This window comes from Cryptomeria japonica, chromosome 11 (assembly GCF_030272615.1).
Source record: "Cryptomeria japonica chromosome 11, Sugi_1.0, whole genome shotgun sequence".
Classification (NCBI taxonomy): domain Eukaryota; kingdom Viridiplantae; phylum Streptophyta; class Pinopsida; order Cupressales; family Cupressaceae; genus Cryptomeria; species Cryptomeria japonica.
Genome location: NC_081415.1, coordinates 189,053,363 through 189,080,463, shown reverse-complemented (window position 1 = coordinate 189,080,463; position 27,101 = coordinate 189,053,363). Strand labels below are relative to the sequence as shown.

General features: G+C 37.5%; 1 protein-coding gene across 1 annotated transcript; it reads left to right on the top strand.

The window, feature by feature from the left end:
* The first annotated feature begins 21,999 nt into the window (after nucleotides 1-21,999).
* Nucleotides 22,000-25,845, top strand: LOC131071098 (putative pentatricopeptide repeat-containing protein At3g49142). Its single transcript, XM_058006798.2, has 2 exons — nucleotides 22,000-23,563; nucleotides 23,732-25,845. Exons 1-2 carry the CDS (start codon nucleotides 22,243-22,245, stop codon nucleotides 24,928-24,930), a joined length of 2,520 nt encoding a protein of 839 aa, XP_057862781.2. The 5' UTR covers nucleotides 22,000-22,242; the 3' UTR covers nucleotides 24,931-25,845.
* The last annotated feature ends 1,256 nt before the right edge of the window (nucleotides 25,846-27,101 follow it).

Here is a 27,101-nt window from a genome sequence, read left to right as displayed (position 1 = left end):
AAGATGTCAAGGAACTCTATGAAAAGTTTTGCATCCAACACCTTTTCTCCAGTCCTTACTATCCACAAGGTAATGGTCAAGCCAAAGCATCAAATAAAACCATTATTAAGATCCTGAAAAAGGTGGTCAATGACGCTGGTCGAGATTGGCATGTACAATTGAATCCAGCACTATGGGCTTATCGCACTTCTATCCGCACACCTACTGGCGCAACACCTTATTCCTTGGTGTATGGTGCAAAAGCCATTCTACCCTTGGAAGTGGAAATTCCCTCTTTGCGTGTTTCCTTGCAACATTTGATTGATGATGCGACGCACAGAGTCTCTAGGTTGCATCAGCTTGAGATGTTAGATGAGAAACGTCAGACAGCCCTGACACATTTGCAAGCATATCAAAACCGTCTCCGTCGCTCTTATAATAAGAAGGTCAAAGGGTGACACTCCAAAGTGGGAGATCTAGTTTTAAAGGCAAACCCCAAGAATACACAATCTAATGACATCATCAAAGAAAAATTTGAGCCTAATTGGGTCGGACCTTTCATAGTTACTGCAGCCTATGGTTCGGGGGCATATCAGCTTGCAACCCCAGACGGTGAACCTTTGACAGATCTTGTAAATAGCATGCACCTTCACAAGTACTGGGCATAGTTCTTTTGTCAACAGTTCTTCAAATATGATCCTGAAGAAAAAATTAAAAATTAAAAAATTAAAAAATTAAAAAAAATAAAAAAGTGAAAGAAAAAAATCAAATAAAAAGTGAAAAATTGAAAAATAGTAAAGAAAAATAATTCGTCCTCTAGTGAAAACCTGGCAAACAGGTACTTTGGGCAAGTACCATGGTGAAAACCTGGCAAGCAGGCACCATGTGTAAAAGACGATTGCTCCGTTATCTATCCTGACTCCTAGCTATATTTTCCCTTCGCAAGTTTATCACGATTATCCTTACATTGACCCAATGTTCTGTTCTAGGCCTGTGATTGGTCAACATCATTGTCTTGCATACTCAGGTTTCCAATCCTTGTACATATGTTTTGGTCCTGGTCACTGTATATGTCTGTCCAATTTTCATTGGGTGCTCGCCTTTGTCATGATCAATTACTGGAGTTATTCCTGCATGCGGACTGGAGCTTTAAAAATCAAATAATGTCCTGAAAAAATCCAAAAAAAACAAATAATGTCCTGAAAAAATCCAAAAAATTTGAAAAATGTCCTGAAAAAATCCAAAAAAATCACATAATGTCCTGAAAAAAATCCCTAAAAAATCAAATAAAGTCCTGAAAAAACGAACAAAAAAATTGTAAAAACTCGAAAAAACAAAACAAATTTTTTTTCAAAACATTCAAATCCAAAAACAAGCATTTTGCATTTTGTCAATAAATATCCCCTTTGTGCATAGATAGATCGCTGAGCATACATCCAACGACAATCGATCAAACATTTGTGTCGACAACAAACAGATAACATGTTACAACACTACGCTTTACTGAAATCACACATTCACAGATGAACTTTTCAATCAAACCAGACATTCAAACTGATCAAAATTGTCATATCAATCAATCAACATCAATATCATGGGTCTTATACAGGGTGTGGTATACTCGAAACTAGACTATGTCCTGTCTTAGATGGGGTACCGCATTCCTTGAAACCAGACAACATGATCATTCCTATTTTCCACTTTTGACAATGACAATCAAACTGTTTGTTTGACTTGGTTGAATTTGTGCATCTTATCTTTTTACTGATTTATCTTTGGCTTCGCTCATGTTCCTATGTTGCTCGAGGATGTCACTGAGTGATTTAGAGTGACCGAGATGGTTTATGGTCCCTTTCCTTTTTTTGTTGTGTTTGTTGTTTGTGGAATATTTGTCACAAACTGGGGCAACTATATCATTGGGTGTCTGTGATAAGTATGTTCGCTTTGTGAACGCTACACATACCTCGACCCTTGCTGTATGCACCCTAGGATGCTTCACTCATTCCTTGTGTGCGATGTGTCTGTCTTTTGCAAAAGGGGTTGCATTCCAGCTCTGGCCTTCAATGCCATGATGCTCTGCATCCACTTTGCTACATTAAATAAAGGTTCTCACCTACTTATGTGCATTTGTAAAAGCAAGTTTTCCTTCATCTCTAACTGTCCTCTGTCTAATTTCTGCTTACTAACATTTCTTCTATCAGTCTTGGCAGTTCGTTCGAACCTATCATCTTATGTCATTCTTATCGATCACTTGGCTTCTTTTCTGGATTTTTCCAGCCAATTCCCCAAGGGGGCATGCATATGTTATTGTTATTGTCTGGGGCATTTTCATTATTGTTCTTTGAAACAATGCATAAAATCGTATTGTCTCAAAGAGGGGCAAAATGTAGACATCTAAAAATGGTCAACGCTTGTGGAGTCATACTTTAACATTTGCGCATTGCCTTATTTTAGGGTTCTTGCGTTGCATTAACATTTCTTCTATGTTGCGCACTTGGTCTTTATCATTTGCGAGCATCGAGTCCTTCTTCTGCATTCCTCATTTTTCTCGCTTTTGAATTAGGTCTTGTCGATAGCAATCTTTAGTCATGATTTTGGTCGATCTTATCCTGTCGCATCATGGTGCGTGCTCATTTATCATCATTTTGGACATCATCAATCCTAATCGATGATAGAATTAGGGTTTTCTCCTCTTGTCAGCCTTGTCATTTTGCGATCGATTCGTCATCGATCCTTGTCCTTGTCAGCCTTGTCATTTTGCGATCGATTCGCTATTGATCTTTGTCCTTGTCAATCTTGTCATTTTGTGATTGATTCGTCATCGATCCTTGTCCTTTTCAATCATGTCAATTTGGATTGATTAGTCATTGTTCCTCATCAATTGGCGCCTATCAATTTGATGTCCTTATCAATCTTGGTCAATTTGTCATTGATTTTTGTCAATCAATCTCAATCATTTATCAACATTGGTCCTTTGTAAATCAGAATCATGATCGAACCTACATCAATTTCAAGTTGTCTTGACCTAATTCTTTGTCTTCTTATTTCTAGGGTTTTATGATTTGTTCCTTTTTCTCCTTCTTTGGGGGTTAAATAAATTTATTTATTTAGTCCTAAGTCTTTGTCTCTTTCATGAATTAATTAATGGATGAAAACCTATTAATTAATTCATCTAATTTCTATTTTATCTTTTTCCTCAATTTTCTAATTTCTCCTAATTTCTAATTTCTATTTCTATTTCAAATTTTTGTCATAACATCTTGCATAGCAATTTGTCATAACACCTTGCATAGCAATTTGTCATACACTTGTAATATTTTTGCCATTCTTGATTTGTATTTCCTTTCAAATCTCTTCATGCTAATCTTGTCCTCTCTCCAATTTGTCTATAAATTGGATGAGTTCCTTTGTCAATCAATTAATCACATTTTCGAGTAACCTTATGCTACAAATTTCATCAACAACTTGCTTTCCACTTGAAAATGCTCTTTGTAGGTGAGAACAACATCAAATTGGAAGGTGAAAGAAGAACAATGGAGCCACATGAAGGAGATATCTGCATTTGGTTTGCTTTGATTTCATTTTGAATGTCTTGTCTTCATGTTTTCATTGTAGTTTTAGGTTTTGTGATTGTCCTAATTGTTATTTGGTTTGATGCATCTCAATTTCCTAGTCTACAGAATGTTCTAGATGAAAGGATACTAATTGAATAATAATATTATACTCCAAAATGTAGGAATTTAGTGAGAGATTAGAGGAAGAGGATAAAATCAACAAAGCATTGATTTTAGATGTTTACAATTTGAATTCTATTAAATTAAAAATATCAAACAACAATAATTCCTCCATTAGATTATAACCATACTCCTCTCATACTCTAAATAAATAATGGATATCAATAATGATCATTGTATTATAGGTGAATTTTAGAATTTTATTCCAAACAATTTGGAATGGGTCTCTACCATCAAACATACAGTATATTTTTAATAAAAAATCTTGGAAGGCTTAAAAAATGGGATTTGTTGGTGAACCATCACATTACAATTATGAACAATTTTATGTAATCCTTTGGATAGTTAAATATCTTTGATTAGTTAAATATCTTTGATTAATGATAGCAATAGATATCCTAAAAAGCTAAATATATCAAAAATTTTGCTTGGTGGATATTATAGCTATTAGGGTTGATGTTGAATTATTAACATAGCCAAAGTTTAATTCTTTTTCCTTGGAAGAAGCGCGATTGTTAAATATTGATGACCAAGTAATTTTAAAGTATAATTGAGAGTAAAACCATGAACTATTGTAAATGTTTAATTATTAAATAGGTTGGAGAGGAAATGATAAATTTAAAGGGATTGGTTTGTTTTGATTTTGAAAAGTTGTTGTCTTAAAATAATTATGTTAATCTTGGCTTTGTTGAAGTTCATCTTATATTTTAATTGTTTATAATTCTTCAAAATGGATACATGTATTTAAGATATCAATTTTAATTACCATTATATTATTTGTCCAATAATTCTTTAATATAAATATAAATTCACAGGTGAGAATTAATATTTAAAAAAAAATATTTTAAACTAATATTTATTTTTATTTAATTATATATTTTATGTTTAATTTTTTTCAATCTTTATATATATGTAAAAAGGTTTGCAATCATTACATTGAGAGGCATTCTATTTTAGAATAGCATTTCAATTATAAAATTATATAAGACACAAAATTTCATGTCATGATCAAATATAAAAATTAAAACACAATAAAAAAATATTTTTTAAAAATAAATTATTTAAAAATTCTTTGATTTTTTTTTTGGTAAGCACTACAAGTTTTTTATCAACGTTTTGGATCACAATCCATGATCAATCATTAGGATGATTGAGAGCACAAGAAGCAACAAAATTTAATTTTCTCTTTAATTTTTTATTTATGTAAGAATAATTTTAGTTTTAATTATTTGCTAAAAAATTTAAAGTTATTTTATTTTATAAAACAAAATTAATTATTGTAAAACAAATTTTAAAGTAAATATTATTAAACTAGTTTTTAATTCATCCATATTTAGTTTTATATTTTTCAAACACCCTTCATTATATTCTTTTAAAATTTCTTGAAACATATAAGAGAAAAATATATATTAAAGAAAAGCCACTATGACAGAATAATATATGAAAAAAGTAGTTGTAAACAAACTATTTGTACAACCAATCTATCCCCCAATCACAATAATTATGATAAATTGGAAAAAAATATATGTTATTAGGGTCATCTACTTTACAACTTTATTGTTTCGAGGCTTCATTGTTTCACACTCGAGTTGGAGTAGTACTGAGATGGGTGACCTTCCAAGAAGGTCCAATGCTTAATCTTTGTGAGCATCACCTAGATGCAATGAGTGCTAAGTGTACCATTCATTCTAATGAGAGATGGATTCTTGTGAATCACTAGTCATGAATCATGGGTCAATGAGTTTCACTCGAAAACTACACAATTGAAACCTGATAGCAACATAATACTTAGACTTGTTGTGGACAATATCTCCTACTTATCACTTGATGAGATAAAGGGGCTTTGTAATGAATGGTTCATAAGGCACAACATTTACTAAAGGTTTTGTGATAGGGAGGATGCTAGGTAAGTGCTAAAGGCCAATTTTGGTCAAGAGGTTCAATTTGTTACCCAAAAACTTGTTTGAGGTTGCTGTATGTGTTTACAAAATCATTCTTGTGGTTATAGTGCCAAGCACTTCATGTATCACTTCCCTAACAAAATCCCCTTTTGGTGATGGCTCACACCCATGATCAAATCTACTCAAATTGCTCACTCCACCCAACTACTCATTCTCAAACCCTTCTCTTTTGGCATTCAACACACTGTTTCTGAGTGCACTAGGAGACTCCAACATGGACATGTGGGGCAGCAAAGTTTTGTTCAAGGTTTGATAGTCCAACTTAGTTTTAGACTCATAGCCTTTGGCTTGCTCAAATGCACCAACCACAAGGTCAAAATCTCCAACTAAGGCTATGCACTGTCCAAGGTTCCATTTGACACTTACCTCACTATTTTGGATTGTTCTCCTAAGGTTTCATAATCCCCCAACTCCTCCTTACAATCAGGTTTGAGCATTTTGTCAAAAACAGTCATTTGTGTGTTATGCAGTCAAAAGGGCTACTAGCCCATGGAGGGCTAATTGGCCAATTTTTGTTCACCCTACCCAATGATGGGCTTCTCCTCCAACAAATTTTTTTTGGGTGGTGTGGAATAGGTCATAGCAAGGAGATTTTCATGGTTTTAGGTTCCATCAACTTAGTTTAGCGACTGTCCACAAAATTAGGCTTAAACATAGGGTTTCATGAGAGTTTGGGTGCTTCCACCATAGACACTCTCCATCAAAATTGTTTCAAGCTCCCTCACTACTAGGATACCTTTTCCACATCAAATAGAGCCTTCCCCTATTACTACCCTGCAAACATAATGCCAAACACTTGGCAAACAAGTGAGAAAATGGTAAAATTGCCACTGTCACTGTTAATTTGCTGCCCTTTTACCAGTCAACAATTGTTACACTTTTGGACCTGCACAATGATAAGTTTGAAGGGGAAATATACCTCAGAGAGGTCTGCAAGATACTAAAGAAGTTCCCTATTACATAGCCTTCATGGTTATAAGGCTTGGATTATGCTTTGAAGCATTCCTTGAGCATTTTTACAAACACAATTTCCAAAAACAGTGAACTCACTATTTTGCTTACAAAAAGAGAATGATTAAATGGAACAAGCTACTCTAACACACCAAGATGGTGTTTAACATCCTTGGCCATATGTCCAGTTCTCTGCCTCATTCATTTGTTCACTCCAAATTACTTTTGGATGCAAATCTTGAGTTTTTGTTCATGCTACTAGCCAAATAACCAAATACTTGCCTAGTATTCACTTAAGTCCTTCTTCCAACCACACTTTTGGCACAAAATAGATCATATGTATAGTATATACATGAATTCCAACTCGAATGAATCCATTATGTGGGATCCCAGACCTAGATTAGTCAAGTGGTGACATTTTAGAACTTCAAACCCTTGACAGGGCAACAAGCACATAGATTGCAAATAATTTTGTACAATCCAATTTACAAAAGAAACCAACACCACAATAAACTAGAGAGAATTATATAAGTATTATGCACACTTCCCAAAGGTACAGTACAAACTGTTTCATAAAGGAAGGAAAAACCAGTCATAAAAGCCAAAATTTCATGATTTCATTAAAAAGCTCTTTCTCATACAATCACCAACCTTATTCAAGGAAAAGGGAGGTCTTTTTATAGTCCATCCAATTGGTTATCAAGCCCTATATGGATAGGAGGCTTTCACAACTACATTTTGCAAGAAAAACCCCAAAAATGACAACTTTGACAACTTTTCAAGCCAAATGACAACTTTTCTTGCTCAATGAGGCATTTTTGACAATCTAACCTTGTCAACTTGTCTAAACAACTTTGATATGCCTAAAAAAACTTATCAAACATGTTTCAATGCTTTGGAAAGCATTAAAAGACCTTTTTGGCAATTTTGCACATTTTTGCCAAAAATTGTCAACTCAAAGTCTGAAAGGCAAAACTTGATCTCTTGAGCCCAAAATGAGATAAAAAACCACTAAACATGACAAAAAATAACCTAAAAAAACATTAACAACCTAACACAAGATATTACAAACATGAAAGCATTAAATACTCAAAAATGGGAGTTTTACTGAACTCGGTGCTCCTGCACCATACTCCCCCAAAAACAAAGAAGTCATGTGACACCTTGAGGCAGCAAAGAAGAAAGGATGCCCAAATTTTGAAAGTTAGTTTCAGGTATCCATGTGGCCTCTGAGATAGGCTTATCCTTCCATTTGATTAGATGCTCCATGTAGGTGTGATTCCTTGTCTTTTTGAGAATCCTGGAGTCTAGAACCTGCTTTGCTTGGGGAAAAAAAGAGAAGGGAGAGATAGATCAGAAAGGGATTGAGAAACATCTGAAACTCTTTGAATCTCCTCAGGTGGCTGCCCTTTGAAAGCAATCAGATCTGCAACATTAAAAATGGGAGACAAAGAAACATCAGTAGGCAAATCAACTTTGTAAGCATTAGACCCATACTTAGCCAAGATTTTGCAAGGGCCTATTCTCCTCATCTGAAGTTTGCTTGGAACTCCCTTTTGTAGCCTTGCCTTGTTCAAATGAACGATCACATAATCACCTATGGAAAACTGAACATCTCTCTTTGTAGCATCCACTCTTGCTTTGACCTTTTGGGAGGTATCTTGGAGAGCTTGTCTCACTTGCTCATTAACCTCCTTCATGGATTGTGCCATGTCATCTATTGTTCCACTCTTTTGCTGCAAATTAGTGATATCCCTCAAATCCATTATACCCCTTGGATGCATACCATAAACAACTTCAAAAGGGCTTTTATCTATAGACCGGTTGACACTATCATTGTAGGCATATTCTGCTTGATGAATGAGCTGATCCCAACTCTGCCCATATTCCTTTGTCAAACACCTAAGCATGTTGCCAAGAGACCTATTCACAACTTCTGTTTGGCCATCAGTTTATGGATGATAAGCTAAACCAAAAGAGAGATTAGTACCCAATCTCTTCCATAATATTTTCTAGAAATGACCAAGAAACTTAACATCCCTATCTGAAACAATGCTAATAGGCAAACCATGAATTCTAACAACTTCTTTGAAAAACAAATAAGCAATATGACTTGCATCATGTGTTGTCTTACAAGGAATAAAGTGAGCCATTTTGCTGAATCTATCAACTACTACAAAGATGCTATCAAATCCTACTTGAGTTCTAGGTAATCCTACCACAAAATCCATACTAATGCAATCCCAAGGCCTATGTGGAATGGGAAGAGGCTGATATAAACCAACATTAAAGGAATTACCTTTTGATTTCCGACATACCAAGCATTGCTCAACATACCTCCTGATGTCTCTCTGCATCTTAGGACAATAATAGAACCTTTGAACCAGCTCTAAGGTCTTGTTGAGACCAAAATGTCCACTTAAGAACCCATTGTGTTTCTCTTGAATGAGGTTCTCTCTCATAGAACCTTTTGGAACACACAACTGTCCACCCCTAAATAACAAACCATCCTGCAAAGTGAAATCAGCATATGCACCATGGAAATTATTCTCAAAAACTTGACAAACTTTGTAAGCTTCAACAAAATCATCATCAGTAGGATACATGTTTTTGAAACTATCAATACCAATGCTCTGAACTTGAATCTCATGAATAGTTAACAACCTTCTACTCAAAGCATCTGCTACTTTATTCAATTGACCCTTCTTATGATTAAGAGTAAAAAGGTAAGCTTGCAAGTATTCTACCCTTTTTACATGCCTATGATTCAGTTTATCCTGTGGGTTCAAGAAACTTAGTGCCTGATTATCGGTGTATACAACAAACTCTTTAGGAAGAAGATAGTGTCTCCATTTCCTAAGTGCTTGTACTAATGCATAAAATTCTAAATCATAGGAAGAGTACTTTTTCTTGGCATCATTTAACTTCTCACTAAAGAATGCAACTGGTCTATTTTCTTGACTTAAAACAACTCCTACAACAATATTACTAGTATCACATTCAATAGTAAAAAGCTTATCAAAACTATGTAAAATGAGCACTGGTTGAGTAGCTACTTTAGTTTTCAATAATTCAAACCCCTTATTTACTGCACTTGTCCACTAAAATTTTACCTTTACACCCCCTTTGATGGTGTCTAACATTGGAGCACAAATCTCACCGAATCCCCTGATGAATTTTCTATAAAACTGTGTCAAACCATGGAAGCTTCTGACATCACTGGTTGTCCTAGGAGTTGGCCAACTGGTTATTGCTGCAACTTTAGATTGATCCATTTTTAGATTGCCTCCTGATACAACAAAACCAAGACAGACCAATTCTTGCTTCAAGAAATCACATTTTTCTAGATTAATGGTTAGTTGTTCATCAGATAACTGTGTCAAAACAATAGCTAAATTCTTCAAATGCTCTTCCTTAGTCTTACTGAAAATAAGAATATCATCTAAATACACAACAACAAACTTGCCAATGAAATCATGTAAAAATTCATTCATGAGTCTCATGAATGTGCTAGGAGAATTAGAGAGTCCAAAAGGCATGACAAGCCACTCATAGAGACCCTCATTTGTTTTGAAAGTTGTCTTCCATTCATCCCCCTCTTTGATTCTTATTTGGTGGTAACCACTCTTCAAGTTAATCTTACTAAAATACTGTGCACCCCCCAAACAATCCATCAAATCCTCTATCTTGGGTATGGAAAATCTATATTTGATGGTGATCTTGTTGATGGCTCTAGAGTCTGTACAAAGTCTCCATGTTCCACCCTTCTTAGGTGCCAACACTGTAGGTACTGCACAAGGACTAATGCTTTTCCTAATCAGCCCTTGGTCTAAGAGTTCTTGTATTTGTCTTGCTACCTTTGCATTTTGTTCAGGGGTCATCTTTTAGGTTGCCTTATTTGGCAAAGAGGCTCTAGGTATGAAGTCAATTTAATGGCTAATGGCTCTAGGAGGTGGTAAGGCTATAGGTGTACCATCATTGATTATTTGTTTGAAGTTATCAAGGATTTTCTGCACCTCATATGGTATCTCAACTTTTTTTTCTACCTTTTCTTCTTTGGGTTTCACTATGAGTGCAAATCCCACTCCTTCACCTTCTTCTAGTGTTTTTATGAACTCGTTCTCACTCACTAACAAGATGTTAGGTACTTTGTTGCTACTCTCTCCTTCTTCAATGAGGGATTGAATCGGATAGGTTACTCCATCTTTCTAAAATGAGTAGGAGTTTCTTTCCCCATCATGGTGTGCTTTTTGGTCAAACTGCCATGGTCTACCCAATAGTAGGTGGCAAGCATCCATAGGAAAACACATGTTGTCCCTTATTTAACCATGTGACTTTGTATGGCTCCTTGTGTTGTATCCTAGGTAGTTTTAATTTACTCACTGCTTCCTTTGATATGATGTTATCTGTGGACCCTGAGTCTATGATAACCTTACACACCTTTCCCATAATTTTACACTTAGTCGTGAACAATGATCTTCTCTGTGAGACCTCTGTACTGTGTGGCTTCTTCATTAACACTCTCTTGATCATTAAAATCTCACCATCTTCTGAAGCTAGGTGGTTCAATACTGAAGTTCTGGTATTACCTCCATCTTCCTGAACATAGTTTACCCTCTTTTCACCACCATAGGATGAACTAGGCTTCTCTGGGCATCTATAGGTAGGTGGCCCAACTTTTGGTAGTTATAGCACTTCATGGTTGAGAAGTAGGACCCTCTCCCTGGTCCATTAGATCTACCTCTACTCGGATTGCTTGATCCCCTACCCCTATAGTTGGGTTTGCTCTAAGAATCCCCACTTTTCTCTAGAAGTTTAGACTCTCCCTGGGATCATTGATCTATGCTCCTTCCCCCAAAACTACCTCTATGGCCTCTACCATCTCTTCCCCTACCTCTACCTCTGTTGTTTTGTTCTTGCTTTCTCCTACCTTTCTCTTCCACCTTAAATGCCAATTGATAACACTTGTGTACTGTTTGTGGGCATAACAAGCTCATCTCTTCCTGGATGTTCCATCTTAACCCATTCAAGTACCTTACCACTTTTATACTCTCATCCTATACTACTCTAGATCTCATGCACAATTTTTGAAACTCCTCAGTGTAGCTACTAACATCTAGATCTTTTTGTCTCAAATTTTGTCTTTTCCTGTGAAGTTGTATTTCATAGTCTTCTGGAAGGTAGGTTTCTTTTATTTTGGCTACCATTTCTTTCCAAGTGGCTATTGGTTGCTTACCTCCTTTCACCCTTTCCTCTTGGATGAACTTCCACCAAGTTAAGGCTGCCCCTCTCACCCTTGATTTTTCTACCTTAACCTTTTGTGCATCAATTACTCCATCACATTCAAAATGGTTTTCTAGACCTCCAATCCACTCTATAAGAGCATCTGGATCCATCTTCCCACTGAAAAGAGCCACTCCCTCTAAGGTTTTACCACTCATAGCCCTCAAGGATTTCAAGAATGGTTCTTGCTCAATGACAGGGTCAGGCATGGGGACCTCATCCTCTATTGCCATCATTTTACCCTGATCTCCAACCTTATCATGGACTTCTTCAGTTTTGACTTCTACTTCAACTAGTTTCGTTGGTTGTTGATCTAATCTTTCTCTGAGTGCCCTATTTTCCTCTTCTTGGTCCTCAACCTTCTTGGCTAACTCTGCATTAGTCACCATTTTTTCCCTAATGTTCCTTTCCTCCTGAATCTTTTGTTGGCTCTGATACCACTATGATAGGGAGGATGCTAGGTAAGTGCTCAAAAGGCCAATTTTGGTCAAGAGGTTCAATTTGTTACCCAAAAACTTGTTTGAGGCTGCTATATGTGTTTACAAAATCATTCTTGTGGTTATAGTGCCAAGCACTTCATGTATCACTTCCCTAACAAACTCCCCTTTTGGTGATGGCTCACACCCATGCTCAAATCTACTCAAATTGCTCACTCCACCCAACTACTCATTCTCAAACCCTGCTCTTTTGGTATTCAACACACTATTTCTGAGTGCACTAGGAGACTCCAACATGGACATGTGGGGCAGCAAAGTTTTGTTCAAGGTTTGATAATCCAACTTAGTTTTAGGCTCATAGCCTTTGGCTTGCTCAAATGCACCAACCACAAGGTCAAAATCTCCACCTAAGGCTATGCATTGTCCAAGGTTCAATCTGACACTTACCTCACTATTCTGGATTATTCTCCTAAGGTTTCATAATCCCCCAACTCCTCCTTACAATCGGGTTTGAGCATTTTGTTAAAAACAGTCATTTGTGTGTTATGCAGTCAAAAGGGCTACTAGCCCGTGGAGGGCTAATTGGCCAATTTTTGTTCACCCTGCCCAACGATGGGCTTCTCCTCCAACAAACTTGTTTTGGGTGGTGTGTAATAGGTCATAGCAAGGAGATTTTCATGGTTTTAGGTTCCATCAACTTAGTTTAGTGACTGTCCACAAAATTAGGCTTAAACATAGGGTTTCATGAGGGTTTGGGTGCTTCCACCATAGACACTCTCCATCAAACTTGTTTCAAGCTCCCTCACTGCTAGGATATCTCTACCACATCAAATAGAGCCTTCCCCTATTACTGCCCTGCAAACATAATGCCAAACACTTGGCAAACAAGTGAGAAAATGGTAAAATTGCTACAGTCACTATTAATTTGCTGCCCTTTTACCAGTCAACAATTGTTACACTTTTGGACCTGCACAATGATAAGTTTGAAGGGGAAATATACCTCAGAGAGGTCTGCAAGATACTAAAGAAGTTCCCTATTACATAGCCTTCATGGTTATAAGGCTTGGATTATGCTTTGAAGCATTCCTTGAGCATTTTTACAAACACAATTTCCAAAAATAGTGAACTCACTGTTTTGCTTACAAAAAGAGAATGACTAAATGGAACAAGCTACTCTAACACACCAAGATGGTGTTTAACATCCTTGGCCATATGTCCAGTTCTCTCCCTCATTCATTTGTTCACTCCAAATTACTTTTGGATGCAAATCTTGAGTTTTTGTTCATGCTACTAGCCAAATAACCAAATACTTGCCTAGTATTCACTCAAGTCCTTCTTCCAACCACACTTTTGGCACAAAATAGAGCATATGTACAGTATATACATGAATTCCAACTTGACTAAATCCATTATGTGGGATCCTAGACCTGGATTAGTCAAGTGGTGACATTTTAGAACTTCAAACCCTTGACAGGGCAACAAGCACACAAATTGCAAATAATTTTGTACAATCCAATTTACAAAAGAAACCAATACCACAATCAACTAGAGAGAATTATACAATTGTTATGCACACTTTGCAAAGGTACAGTATGAACTATGGAGCTACAGTACATACTGTTTCATAAAGGAAGGAAAAACCAGTCATAAAAGCCAAAATTTCATGATTTCATTAAAAAGCTCTTTCTCATACAATCACCAACCTTATTTAAGGAAAAGGGAGGTCTTTTTATAGTCCATCCAATTAGTTATCAAGCCCTATATGGACAAGAGGCTTTCACAACTACATTTTGCAAGAAAAACCCAAAAAATGACAACTTTTCTTGCTGAATGAGGCATTTTTGACAATCTAACCTTGTCAACTTGTCTAAACAACTTTGATATGCCTAAAAACACTTATCAAACATGTTTCAATGCTTTGGAAAGCATTAGAAGACCTTTTTGGCAATTTTGCACATTTTTGCCAAAAATTGTCAACTCAAAGCTTGAAAGGCAAAAATTGATCTCTTGAGCCCAAAATGAGATCAAAAACCACTAAACATGACACAAAACAACCTAAAACAACATTAACAACCTAACACAAGATATTACAAACATGAAAGCATCAAATACTCAAAAATGGGAGTTTTACTCAACTAGGTGCTCCTCCACCATTTTGCAAATGGGGTTGCAAGTTGAGTAGGCGTAACCTTGGAGGAAACTCTATGGTTAAGTGTGTTTGAGTTGAAGTAATGCTAGGGTGGGTGACCTCTCAAGAAGGCCCAATGCTTCACCTTTGTGAGCATCACGTAAATGTAAAATCCTAATAGCAATATCATAAGTTTATTGTTATGGTAGTGACTACAATCCGTTTTTGCACGGGAGGAGCGAAGACGAGAATCCTTCAAAATGGTGGAAAGCTCTGCAATTCTGCCTGCAACTAGGGTTTGACATCAGGGGTTGTAGGGTCATAGTCGCTGACGTGGGGGAGTGCGTTTGTCCTCCTCCACGTAGGTAAGTGTTTATTTGGCCTCTTTGCTTCGTGCCTTTACTCATTCTTCATGCATGTGCTATTTCTCCTCATCCTTCTCTGTCGTCGGCCTCTCTCCTCTTTGTGGGAGTAGTTAATGCGCCCCAATGGAAATCTCATCTGGAGGCACCAAAAAACCTAATGACAGAGCAACAATAGATGCAATAAAGAAGAAATCATTCAAGGATGTGGTTCATCATTCCTCTCTCCCCGTCACTGAAGGTGTGAGGTTTGTGAGTAGTTGTAGTGACAACCCCCATGGAGAAGGTAAGGGCCCTAACTGTGCACTTGAATCCATCTCCATTTCCCCCAATGTGTTAATGTGGAATGAAATTAACATGGAAAAAATAGGCTAAAAGATACTGCTATTTTCTTTGTGGCCATAGATGTCGATAAATGTCCTGCTAGTAAATTTCTTGATGATTGGTTCATAAATGTTTGGAATACTAAATCAGGATATCTTGTTTCATTTTGTAGACTTATTCAAAAAGGTTTATTTGTAATTTTCTTTAAAGATCATAAAATGCAAAAAGAGGTTCTTAATAAACAATATTAGACTGTGGGGAAATGCACATTTCATGGCCTAGAATGGTCGCTAGAAGCGGTCAATGAGGAAATCATAGCACTTTCGTGCCCTAGATGGATTTTGATTAAAAAAGTGCCTCCATTGTTATGGAGATTTATACCACAAATAGTTGAACTAATAGGAAGGGCTATCCGGGTGGATAACTCGACCTCTCTTATTCCTCATCTAGATGCTAGGGTTTTGATTTCAATCAACCTGGGATGTGATCTCCCCAAATCGGTTAACATCAACTTAGAAATTGAAATTGTTTCATGCCCAATTGAAGTCCTCGACGGGGTTAATGCTTGTTTCCTCTGTAGAAAAGAGGGTCACATACGTAAGAATTGCCCTATAATTAATAGATTCAAGGGCACGAAGAAACCCCACAATGAACCAAACAACCTGCCTCCTGTACACGGGAAGCATATCCCACACATGGATAATCTTAAAGCCATTAGCAAAAAAATCAATAGTATAATAAATGGGGAAAACAATAAAGCCCTGGAGTTTGGTAAAAATTCTAACTCTGGTACCTCCGAAATTGACTCCACAACTCATTCAGCTATTTCAGATGCCCTAAAACAGATGAGCAAAGATCCGTAGGATGGGTTTCAAGTTGTGGGGAAAAACCCTAGGAAAAGAAGGAGAAAAAATGCACAACAGTTGGCTCTGGAGAAAATTAGAGCGAATAACCCTAATATTTTGAACTCCAGTAAGAATAAACTCTCTGTGGAGAACAATTTGATATCGCCTATGGATGACGATGTGCAAGAGGTTTCCCTGGAGGTGAGATTCTTGAATTTAGCCTCTAGATCGGATAATTCTGTTATTCAGAGTGTTGAAGGGAGAGATGGTGTGAGTGGTGAGTTGGGTAAGGAAGGGAGTAGTGCTGGGATTGTGAGTTCAGCCTCTCATAAGAACTTAGCAGACATGGATGTCTCCTTTGTCTTTGCCCCATCAGTTGTCTTGGACACTGTTCTAGACCCTCCCTCCCTTGCAAAACTCACTCCTGACATGGTCGCTGCCCTTCCTCCTAAGAAGTTTGTTGGAATAGAGGACAACTGTGTGATTGAGGTCATTGTTGCTGACCCTAAAGCTTTTGATTCCAAAAGCCTAACAAGTGAGGTAGAAATCCTAGACTCTTCCAGTATCTTGAAGGCACTCAAACCCTGTTCTGAGATCAGTGAGGCTCCCAGTCAGGGTGACATTAGGAAGACGTCTGAGTTTGAGAAGCATCAGAATGATGATTTCACATGGGAAGAAGGGGAATGGATAACAGATAGTGAGAATCCCGAGGCTCTACCTAGAAGAAGAAGAGGTAGACCGTTGGGATCTAAAAACAAGGGTTCAACCAGTAGAAGGAATAATGATGATAAGGAAGAGCTCCCTAGATGCTTTAACAAGTTTAAGACACCCAAAGAGTAAAAATTTTGCATCTTGTTATGATGAAGTGCATCTCATGGAACATTAGGGGTCTGGAGTCACTAGATAGAAAGTAGCTAGTCAGGAAGTTTGTCAATCAACATAAGGATGCAGATATTGTTATGTTTCAAGAACTTAAGGTTGTTAAGTTTACATTGGAAATCAACTTAGAGTTTATATGGAAAGACTCTATTAAGGTTTGTTCAAATCATGATAAAGGTAGAGGATGTGTTGGGATACTCATCAATCCCAAGTGGAAGGACCACATAGTGGACCAAGGATGTTCACCGTGTAACAGAGCGGTTTGGGCCTCTTTAGACATTAACGGAACCATCTTTGGCATATGTTCAATCTACGCCTCCAATGACTACAGGGAGAGGATTGTTTTGTGGGATTGGATTGCAGCCCTCCCAGATATACCATGGATTATTGGGGGAGACTTTAATATGTTTTAATCTCATGAGGATAAATGTGGTGGTGTTCCTATGGAATGGAAAGGAACGAAGAAATTACATTGGAAGAGAATGAAAAGCTGGAAAAAACTTTTTGACCCCCTATTAAGCAATATGAAGGAGGCCACAGGAATTTGGTACACACGATGCAACTACTAGAGAGGAAAGCATAGGATCTATTGTAGGCTGGACATGTTTTATGTTGACAGAGAGCAATTCTCCTTTGATCCAGACAAGAATGGTAACACTGTGATAGTTTATCCAACCTCACTATCAGACCATCATCCAATCATCTCTTAGATTAGGCTTAGAGACTCTTTTGAGAGGCAAGGAAATGAAGGAGACAAATTCTTCCTAAACACCAATTTACTAAAGGACCCGGATGTTTTGAGCGCACTAAAAAATTTTAGACTATTCAACAAAGGCAATAAAGATTTGAGTTCTAACATAAGCAGATGGAATCAAAAAGTCAATAGTTGGTGGGTGCTTTTGCAAACTATAGGGCAGAAGAAAGCTAAAGACTATAGGTGGAAGGAGAGAAAACTATCTGATAAACTTCACCTATGCGAGGCAGAGATCCAAGATAGTCCTTGCAAGATAGAACTGTCACACAAAGTAGCCCTAGCAAGGGACAATCTCAGGAAACACCAACAATCTAAGATTAGAGGGGCCATGATCAGGGCTCGAGCCCATTGGATGCAATTCGGTGACAAAAGATCTAAATTCTTCTTCAATATGTTGAAACAAAAGTAGTGTAGAGAGAAAATTGATAGGATTTGGATAGATAACAAAGAAGTTGTGGAACTTGATGATATTAAGGAGGCCTTTTATCTGTACTACAAAGGCCTCTTCACCTCAGAAGACTCCATTAACTCTCAAGATGCTAGAGAAAAGTGCAGGATGATTATCCCCTCTAAGATTACTGTAGAGGATGCTCAAGCGTTGGGGGGTCCCATCTCAATGGAAGAGCTAAAAGTTGCTATTAAAAGTCTGAACAATGACAAAACCCTAGGCCCAGATGGTTTGCCTGTTGAATTTTACAAAGCTAATGAGGAATGGGTTTGTCAAGACCTTCATGATCTATAATCAGAGGCCTTTGAGACTGGTTCCCTAGGTGAATGAATTAACAAAGGGATTATTAAGTTGCTACCCAAAGAAGGAGACAAGTCTCTTATTAAAAAATAGAGACCAATAACGCTTCTCAATGTCTCCTATAAAATACTGGCTAAAGCTCTTGCTACCAGGATAGAGACTTTACTGCCTAAGTTCATTTGTCCCACGTAAACAAGGTTCATCAAGGGAAGATACATCCTTGAAAATTTAATCACCAGCTGGGAGGCCATGGAGTGGGTAAAGATATCAGGGCAGAATGCGGCCATGTTCCTCCTAGACTTCTAGAATGCATATGATAGGGTGGAATGGGGGTTCATTCTAATGATCTTAGAAGCATTTGGCTTTCCAGCAGAGTTTTGCAAATGGGCGATGATTCTCCTCAAAGATGCATTGGCCCAGGTGGAATTTAATGGTTCCCTTTCATAGAATATCACTCTTAGTAGGTCTATTAGACAGGGTTGCCCTCTAGCCCCTGCTCTCTTCGTTATTTCCTCTGATGCCCTGTACTACATCCTAAGGGACCTTACCAGCTCCCCTAAAGTACAAGGTGTCAAAATTCCAAATGGTGATGAGCTAATTAATGCTCAATTTGCTGATGACACGACACTCTTTATAAAACTTAGTAAACCAAATATGGAGGCCTTGGAGGGCAAAATTAGGTTTTAAGGGGAGATCTCAAGAGCTAAAGTTTCTCAGGTCAAATCTACCATGCTTGGTTGGGAGGATCAGCCTCCAGAGTGGTTACAACAGTTTGGGGTCCAATGGGGGAGCCCAAATAGGATAGTCAGATATCTGGGAATTCCCTTTGCCATCTCACCATCTCTCAAGGAAATGTGGTTATGGGTCAGAAGCAAGATTGACAAAAAGCTCAATAAGTGAAATAATAGGTATCTCTCGCTCACTAGAAGAGTGCAGGTGTGTTAAATTTTTTTATCTTCTTATAACATATATTACTCCTCGGTGTGGATGTTCTCCAACTACCAAATCCTAGAAATTCAAAAAACCATCAAGAATTTCCTTTGGTCCGATGGGAAAGGAAATAAAAAGATGCATTCTGTTAGATGGGAATGGTGTCACAAGGAAAAGAGTCTGGGAGGACTAGGGTTAAAGGATTTGAGAATCCAAGGGACTACTCTTGCGGAAAAATGGATCTTCCAGGCATTTGATGGCAATGAACCTTGGAAAATTTTGGTAAGAAATAACATCCTGAGGGCTGTACCGAAAAAGGCCAAATCTTGGAAATCCCTACCTTTTTGTGACCTAGTGGCTGGAGACTTTGCAATCTCAATGTAGGGCTCGAGTGTCTTTAAGTCTATTTGGAAGGCCTAGGAAAGTATTAGGCCCTTCATCAACAATACTAGGGTCAGCAACAATGAGTTCATCCATGGGGGTAGATCCATTTGGTGGAACCTCTTTCACTCCTCTAGACCTCTTGCTCTTACGCAAGGGTGCTCTGCTAAAGCCTGGGCCACAAAAGGTATTTGCTGCTTTATAGACATTATTGAGGATGACATGATTCTTAGTTGGGATATCCTCAAAGGTAGATTTGATTTGCAAGATTCCCACAAGCGGACCTATAACATGATGAAAAAAGCTTGTGGTAACCTTGAGTTGCCCAAAAAGTGCAAGATTACTAATGATAATTGTAATGATTTTTTATGGAATAATACTATACCTGTGTCTAATATCAAAGCTATCAATATTTATAAGACTCTAACATATGCTGAATCCATTATATTATATATGAACAAGTTATGGCTTGCAGATTTTTCAATAAAATAGTGGCAGAAGGTGTTTTTCAGGATTACGGAGTAGTCTTGTTGCACCCAAAGAAAAATGTTTTAAATGGCTTTTGATTATCAACAGGCTGCCTTTCAGAAAAGACCATAATAATTGTGATATTTGCAATGTTTGTAGGGTTCCTGAATCGGTTAGACACATTTTCTTTGAATGTAGTATTGCTAGAGAAATATGGTTGTTATTCGGTATCTTTATTCCTAACCAATTAACTGTGTTTGATGTTCTAATTGGATATATTAAGGGTCTGAAAAAAGACACTAATCTATTTTGGCATATTTTTTCCATTGAAACTTTACGGTATATATGGAAAATCAGAAATGAAGATAAATTTCAAGGCATAGGTAGGGCTCTTACTTAGTCTTTTCGTGGACTCACCCTTCACAACATTATTTTGCAAGTCTCCGTGACAATGAATATTGAGAAGCATAAGTTCCTTAGGTTCTTTAAGGATGAAAATGCAAAGATGTACCTTCATGAGATGGAGAATGGATTCAAATGGAGACATGCAACAAGAGGAAAGCAAGACCTTGACCTAGCAATGGAGAACCTTGGACTAGAGGTTGCCAAAATCAGAGACCTAGTTAAAGACCAGATTCAGATGCTCTCACAAGTACTCGAAGGCAAGTAAGCTGTGTGGATGGAGAGTCCCCTGGGGTGGACTACTTGGGTGGAAGTGGTTTAGGAGCAGACGCTGCTGTGATCTGGACATAGCATGTCAGTTCGACAAATATGAGCATTGTGTACATTTTTGAAATTATGCTTTATAGTAGCATATGTATAACTCTGTACATCTCTGTTTATAGTTCACAGTAATCTTCTAGACTTGCGAAGATTGGACCTGCGATCCATGTAGAAAAACGATACATGCTTTTGTAATAGTCTTTTCTCCTTATATGCAATATAAAAAACAAACAAACTACGAGAACCAAAAAAAGAAAAAGAAAAAGATTATGGTAACAGAAAACCTCGAAATTAGAAAGGAAAAATTATAAGGAACGGCAAGGACGGGTCATGTGGGCCCCACCAACCTGGCCACTCTAGGTCGAATTGTCTATGTAGGCACCAAAAGGACCTGTGATAAGATAGTTTGAAATTTTAATAATTAAATTAAAAATCAAAAAATAATTGTACTCTAATTTTTAATTTAATTATTAAATTCAAAAAACTGTCACCCTTTTGGTGATGCATAAACATTGCTACTCTAAATAGTCAACAATTAAAGTGTGTTGGTTGGGCCATTATAAAGATTTGCAGTTTTCTAGCCTATTTTTTTCTGGCCCTATGTAGCAGATGGAAGATTGGTTACAAACGTGTGATAGGTTTAAATGAAAACCTCATGCAATAGGGCAAGAGCACCAGTAGTTGAGCATGTATGAATAGTTGTGAGGATTGTTGATACTTTTTGCTCCAATAATAGTACAAATAAAAACTATTGCTTGAAACATAAATATCAATTTTTGTGTGTTTATGTATTAATAATTACAATACATTGTACCAATAGTTGCGAGTTAAAGTTGTTATTGCTATGAAATGTACCATTAGTTGTAAAAAACAACCAATCATGTGATGCCACATCAACTACACAAGTATAGGGGCATCTTTTGTACAATTATTGGTCTCACTTTGTTTTTTGGGCTGTTTTGGACACCTTGACAAAAAACATGTTGATGTGGAACCATACTTGATGAAGTGGCCTTGAAACATTAGTTATAAGGAGACTTGTCAAGTGAGCTATATAAAAAAATGGGAATGATTTGAAATTCTCACATAAGATTTTGAAAAACTATAAGTTAGGGTGCACAACTACTAGATCCTCTCCCTGTAACATAGTTTTTGTCTTCGAACAGTAAAACTGTTGATAGTTCTAGAGCATTAATGCCAGGAGGCACTGGGAGCTATTTGCTTCTTCAGCAGCGAATTGCCAACTATAAGTTTTAGTTAAAGCAGACTGAACAACATTGTGACTCTAGTCATGCCATTTGGTAGTAGTGCATTGAATCACAATGCATATTTCTATAAACCATTTATAAACAACAATGGTGGCGGCTCTGTTGAATGGTTGTTATGCTCATTTCCAGCGCTGTAACTATAATTATACAATGTCAATGACATTCACTGCCAATCTCAATTTCTCAACGTTATATAGAGAGCGTTTGTTGATAGAGGTGCTACAGGCACCCATTCTGCTTACTACACGCAACTCCTCCGTACACTGTTTTAAATATCTTCAATTATCGCACACCCACATTACCATCAATCCACAAATCCGCTCTCTAATCAGCTGCAGGGGATTTGTATTTGCTAAACGCACGTTTTTCCAGAATAACCTTGTCAACATGTATGTGAAGTGCGGGGAATTGGTGGATGCTCGTAAAGTTTTTGACGATATGAAAGAACGAGACGGATTCTCATGGAATGCCATCCTTGCAGCTTACCGAAGACATGGGTTTCCTCACGAGGCATTGGCACTGTTTCATCAAATGCAGAGAACAGATGTCCAACCTGATCAGTTCGCCTTTGCAAGCATACTCCCAGCCTGTGCCAAAATAGGAGCTTTGGATCAGGGTCTGGATATCCATCGAAGCATAATGGAAAGGGGGATTGTGCCCGATTTAGTAGTTGAGAATGCACTGGTAGACATGTATGCAAAATGTGGGAGCATACACAGGGCACGCGAGGTGTTTGATAAAATGCCTGAGAAAAATGTGGTCTCATGGAATGCGATGATTTCAGGATATGCACAAAATGGTGTTATTAACGAGGCTTTAAGGCTTTTCAAAGAAATGCCTGAACCTGACGTTATCTCTTGGAGTGCCATAGTTGCAGGTTATGCACAAAATGGGTTCTTTGAAAAGGCCTTGGATGCTTTTAAGCAAATGCAATTGGCAGGTTTAAAGCCGAACTCTACAACCTTTGTCAGCATCCTCTCAGCATGTTCCAAATGGGCAGATTTAGAACAGGGTATGGTAATTCATCAAAGCATAATCAAAAGTGGATTGTTATCTAGTGTCCAAGTTGCAAATGCTCTGATAGACATGTACGCAAAATGTGCGAGCCTACATAAGGCACGTGAACTGTTTGACAAAATGATGCACAGAGATGTGGTCTCCTGGACTGCAATGATCGCAGGATATGCACAAAATTGTGTTCTTGACCAGGCCTTAAGACTTTTTAAAGAAATGCCTCGACCAGATGTCGTCTCGTGGAACGCCATGGTTGCAGGATATGCACAAAATGGATTTGTTGAAAAGGCTTTGGAGGCATTCACACAAATGCAATTGGCAGGTCTCAAGCCAAACCCCACAACATTTGCCAGCATCCTCCCAGCCTGTGCCACAATGGGAGGTTTAGAACTAGGTATGCACATCCATCAAATCATAATTGAAAGTGGATTGTTGTCAAATGTCGTAGTTATGAATGCACTGATAGACATGTATGCCAAATGTGGAAGTATACACAAGGCACATAAGATGTTTGAGAAAATGCCTCAAAGAGATGTGGTCTCATGGACTGCACTGATTGCAGGATATGCACAAAATGGGTTGGTTGAAAAGGCCGTGGAAACTTTTAAGCAAATGCAATTGGCAGGTGTAAAGCCAGCATCCACAACCTTTGCCAGCATCCTTCCAGCATGTGCAAAACTCGGATCTTTAGAACACGGTATGGACATCCATCGAAGTGTAATTGAAAGCGGATTTTGGTCACATGTCATTATTGCAAATGCCCTAATAGACATGTATGCAAAATGTGGGAGTATTCACAAGGCACGTGAACTGTTTGACAAATTTTCTCAAAAAGATGTCATCTCGTGGAATGCCATGGTTGCGGGATATGCACAAAATGGCCTGTGCAAAGATTCTCTTGAAGTCTTTGAACTGATGAAAAATTCTGGAACATGCCCTAATCATGTAAGCTTTGCTTGCGTATTATATGCATGCAGCCATGCAGGTCTAGTGGATGAGGGTTGTAAATACTTCATTGGCATGAGTGATTCTTATTGCATTATGCCTACAATTGATCATTATGTGTGCATGGCCGACCTTCTTGGCCGTGCTGGTTATCTTGAGGAAACTCTAAAATTTATCATAAAAATGCCGATTATACCTGTGGTGGTTGTGTGGGCATGTTTGCTAGGTGCCTGTAGATCACATAATAAAATAAGGTTAGGGGTATTTACAGCCACTCTTCTTTTTGAGCTGGATCCTAAAAATGCTGCAACATATGTTCTTCTTTCAAACATTTATGCAGATGTGGGCAGGTGGGTTGAGGTTCATATGGTAAGGAAATTGATGCAAGATAGAGAAGTTAAAAAGGTACCTGGATGTAGTTGGATTGAAGATCATAAAATGATTCACGTTTTTTCTGTAGGAGATAGATCACACCCACAGACACAGGAGATATATGAAGAGTTGGAGAAATTATCCTGGAGGATGAAGTTGGCAGGGTATTTTCCAGATTCAAAACATGTACTTAATGATGTGGAGGAGGAGGAAAAAGAGTTATTCCTTTGCCACCACAGTGAGAAGTTGGCAATTGCATTTGGATTGTTAAACACACCACCTGGAACAACTATTAGAGTTGTCAAGAACCTTCGAGTATGTGTTGAGTGCCACACTGCAACCAAATTTATCTCCAAGATTCTAGCAAGACAAATTGTTGTGAGGGATGGGAACCGGTTCCATCATTTCGAACAAGGACAATGTTCTTGCGGAGATTATTGGTGATGCGGAGATTATTGATGACGCTAAGTGAAGCAATTTGTTGCTCTATAAGAAGGTTAAATGTGTGAGACCTGCAGGGATAAAGAATGGATCGGATTTTATCAGAAGTTTTCAAAATCTGTTTATCCTGAGTGTTTGAAGATCGAGACCATAATGTTGACTTCATAAATCAAATGACTAGTTTGCATTGTGCATCACTGCCTATATATACTGATGGAGTATTTTTTGAAGCCCTTTTGTATGATACCATAATGGTGTCACGACATTGAACTGTTTCTCAGGAAGCCCGCACGTTTCTGCAATGAAATCTGGAAGAGGTAGAGAATGAGAAAGACCATTGGGAGAGGGATGCTTGAAGTAAATGGATATGACATCTGAGGATATTAGATCACATTTTTATGGAAACAACTCCTTTATATGGAAAATTGTAATGCGACTAGATATGGCATGCCCATGTATCCTAGACGCTAGCATCATTTGCAACAAAGAAGTTGCAACTGCTGAGCAGATTTGGGGAGGCTAAAGGACTTGCATGTAGGAAAAGGGTTCCCATCAGGGACCAAATTTGATTGTGGGAACAGATTGTGGGTTTTGAGAGGAGCAGGCCTCCTCCAGAAATAAAACCATCATACAGGTCACAAGCATCTATACCTTTGTTTTAAGGTATTTTAAATCAATTTGTTACGTACAGTTCGTCAAACTGTTTGCATGTACCCTATGGTGAAACGTACCGAATGAAGAAAGCTGCTAGGGTGGCCACTCTAGGAAGGAACCTAGATACTGTGAGCTCACCTGGTGAAAAAAAGTAGCAGCTTTCTAGAGCTATTACACGTTAGAAAAACTTCAAGCTCTATATATTGTTGTTTCTAATGAAAATAAATATGTTAATGATTTATCAAATAGGTTGCACAGCCTGAACTCGAAATTCTGTTCCAAAATTTTTGAACTACTTGAAATAATCTCTCTCAAAATGATGGGATGCCTATCTAAAAACAATTGACCAACCAAAAAAACGAAAGTCAAGCAAATACTATTGTAGCACAGCAACTACTCATAATAGATTTTTAAAATATGAAATAAGACTTGAAACCTTGAGGCAGATATTTCCGCAAACCTTGTGAACCAAAAGGACCTTACCTCCAAGCTCGAATATGTGGATACAACTTGGGCACAAAGGGATGATAAAATACAAGCAAAAAGGCAACTCAAATTTCTTGTTCTTAAAATTAGAGGATTGAAGAAACAAGATAATCCACTTGAGTTGGCTTAACAATTTATTCATAATATTTTTGAAACAAAAGGAAATCATCTTAGAGAGTTTAGTTCACTAAGGGTTTCTTATCTAAAAAAATTGTTTTTTTTTAAATTTCAAAGATTTTTTTTTTATGGATGTGGATGTCATACAAATTCAATATGAAGAGTTGAAGATAATAGATGAAAGACTGTTGAAGCTAGGAAGCAAGAAAAATGGTTGGTCATTCAACATGTTAGAGCATTGATAATGGACACCCGTCCCTTAGACTAGTTGACCAAAGGATTCACTTAGTAAGATCACAGAATTTTAAATAAGACCCCTAATTTTTATTTCTGCCCTTAAATCTGTTTTTGCATCATGTATACAATTCATATTAAAATATCCTCTTTTAACCATATATCTTTGTTAATATGCATGCACACACGCACACATGCACACACGCACACACATACGCACACATACATACATACATCTATACACACACACACACACATACAGAGACATAAATACACATATACATATACACATACATATACATATACATATACATATACACACACACACACACACACACACACACACACACACACACACATACATACACACACACACACACACACACACACATTTGATAGGAGATATGCTATAATAATCTAACATTGATCTCAAATGTCAAATGTTAGAAAATAAATTAATAATTATGAATGAGGTAAACACACGAAACTAGAAAATAATTTACTCATCCCATGTATGTATGTATATGTATATGTATGTATGTATGTCTCTGTGTGTGTGTCATGTCTGTGTGCGCGCATGTGTGTGTACACACACACACATGCACACACACACATACACACACACATACATATACACACACACACACACATATACACACACACACACATATATGCACACATAC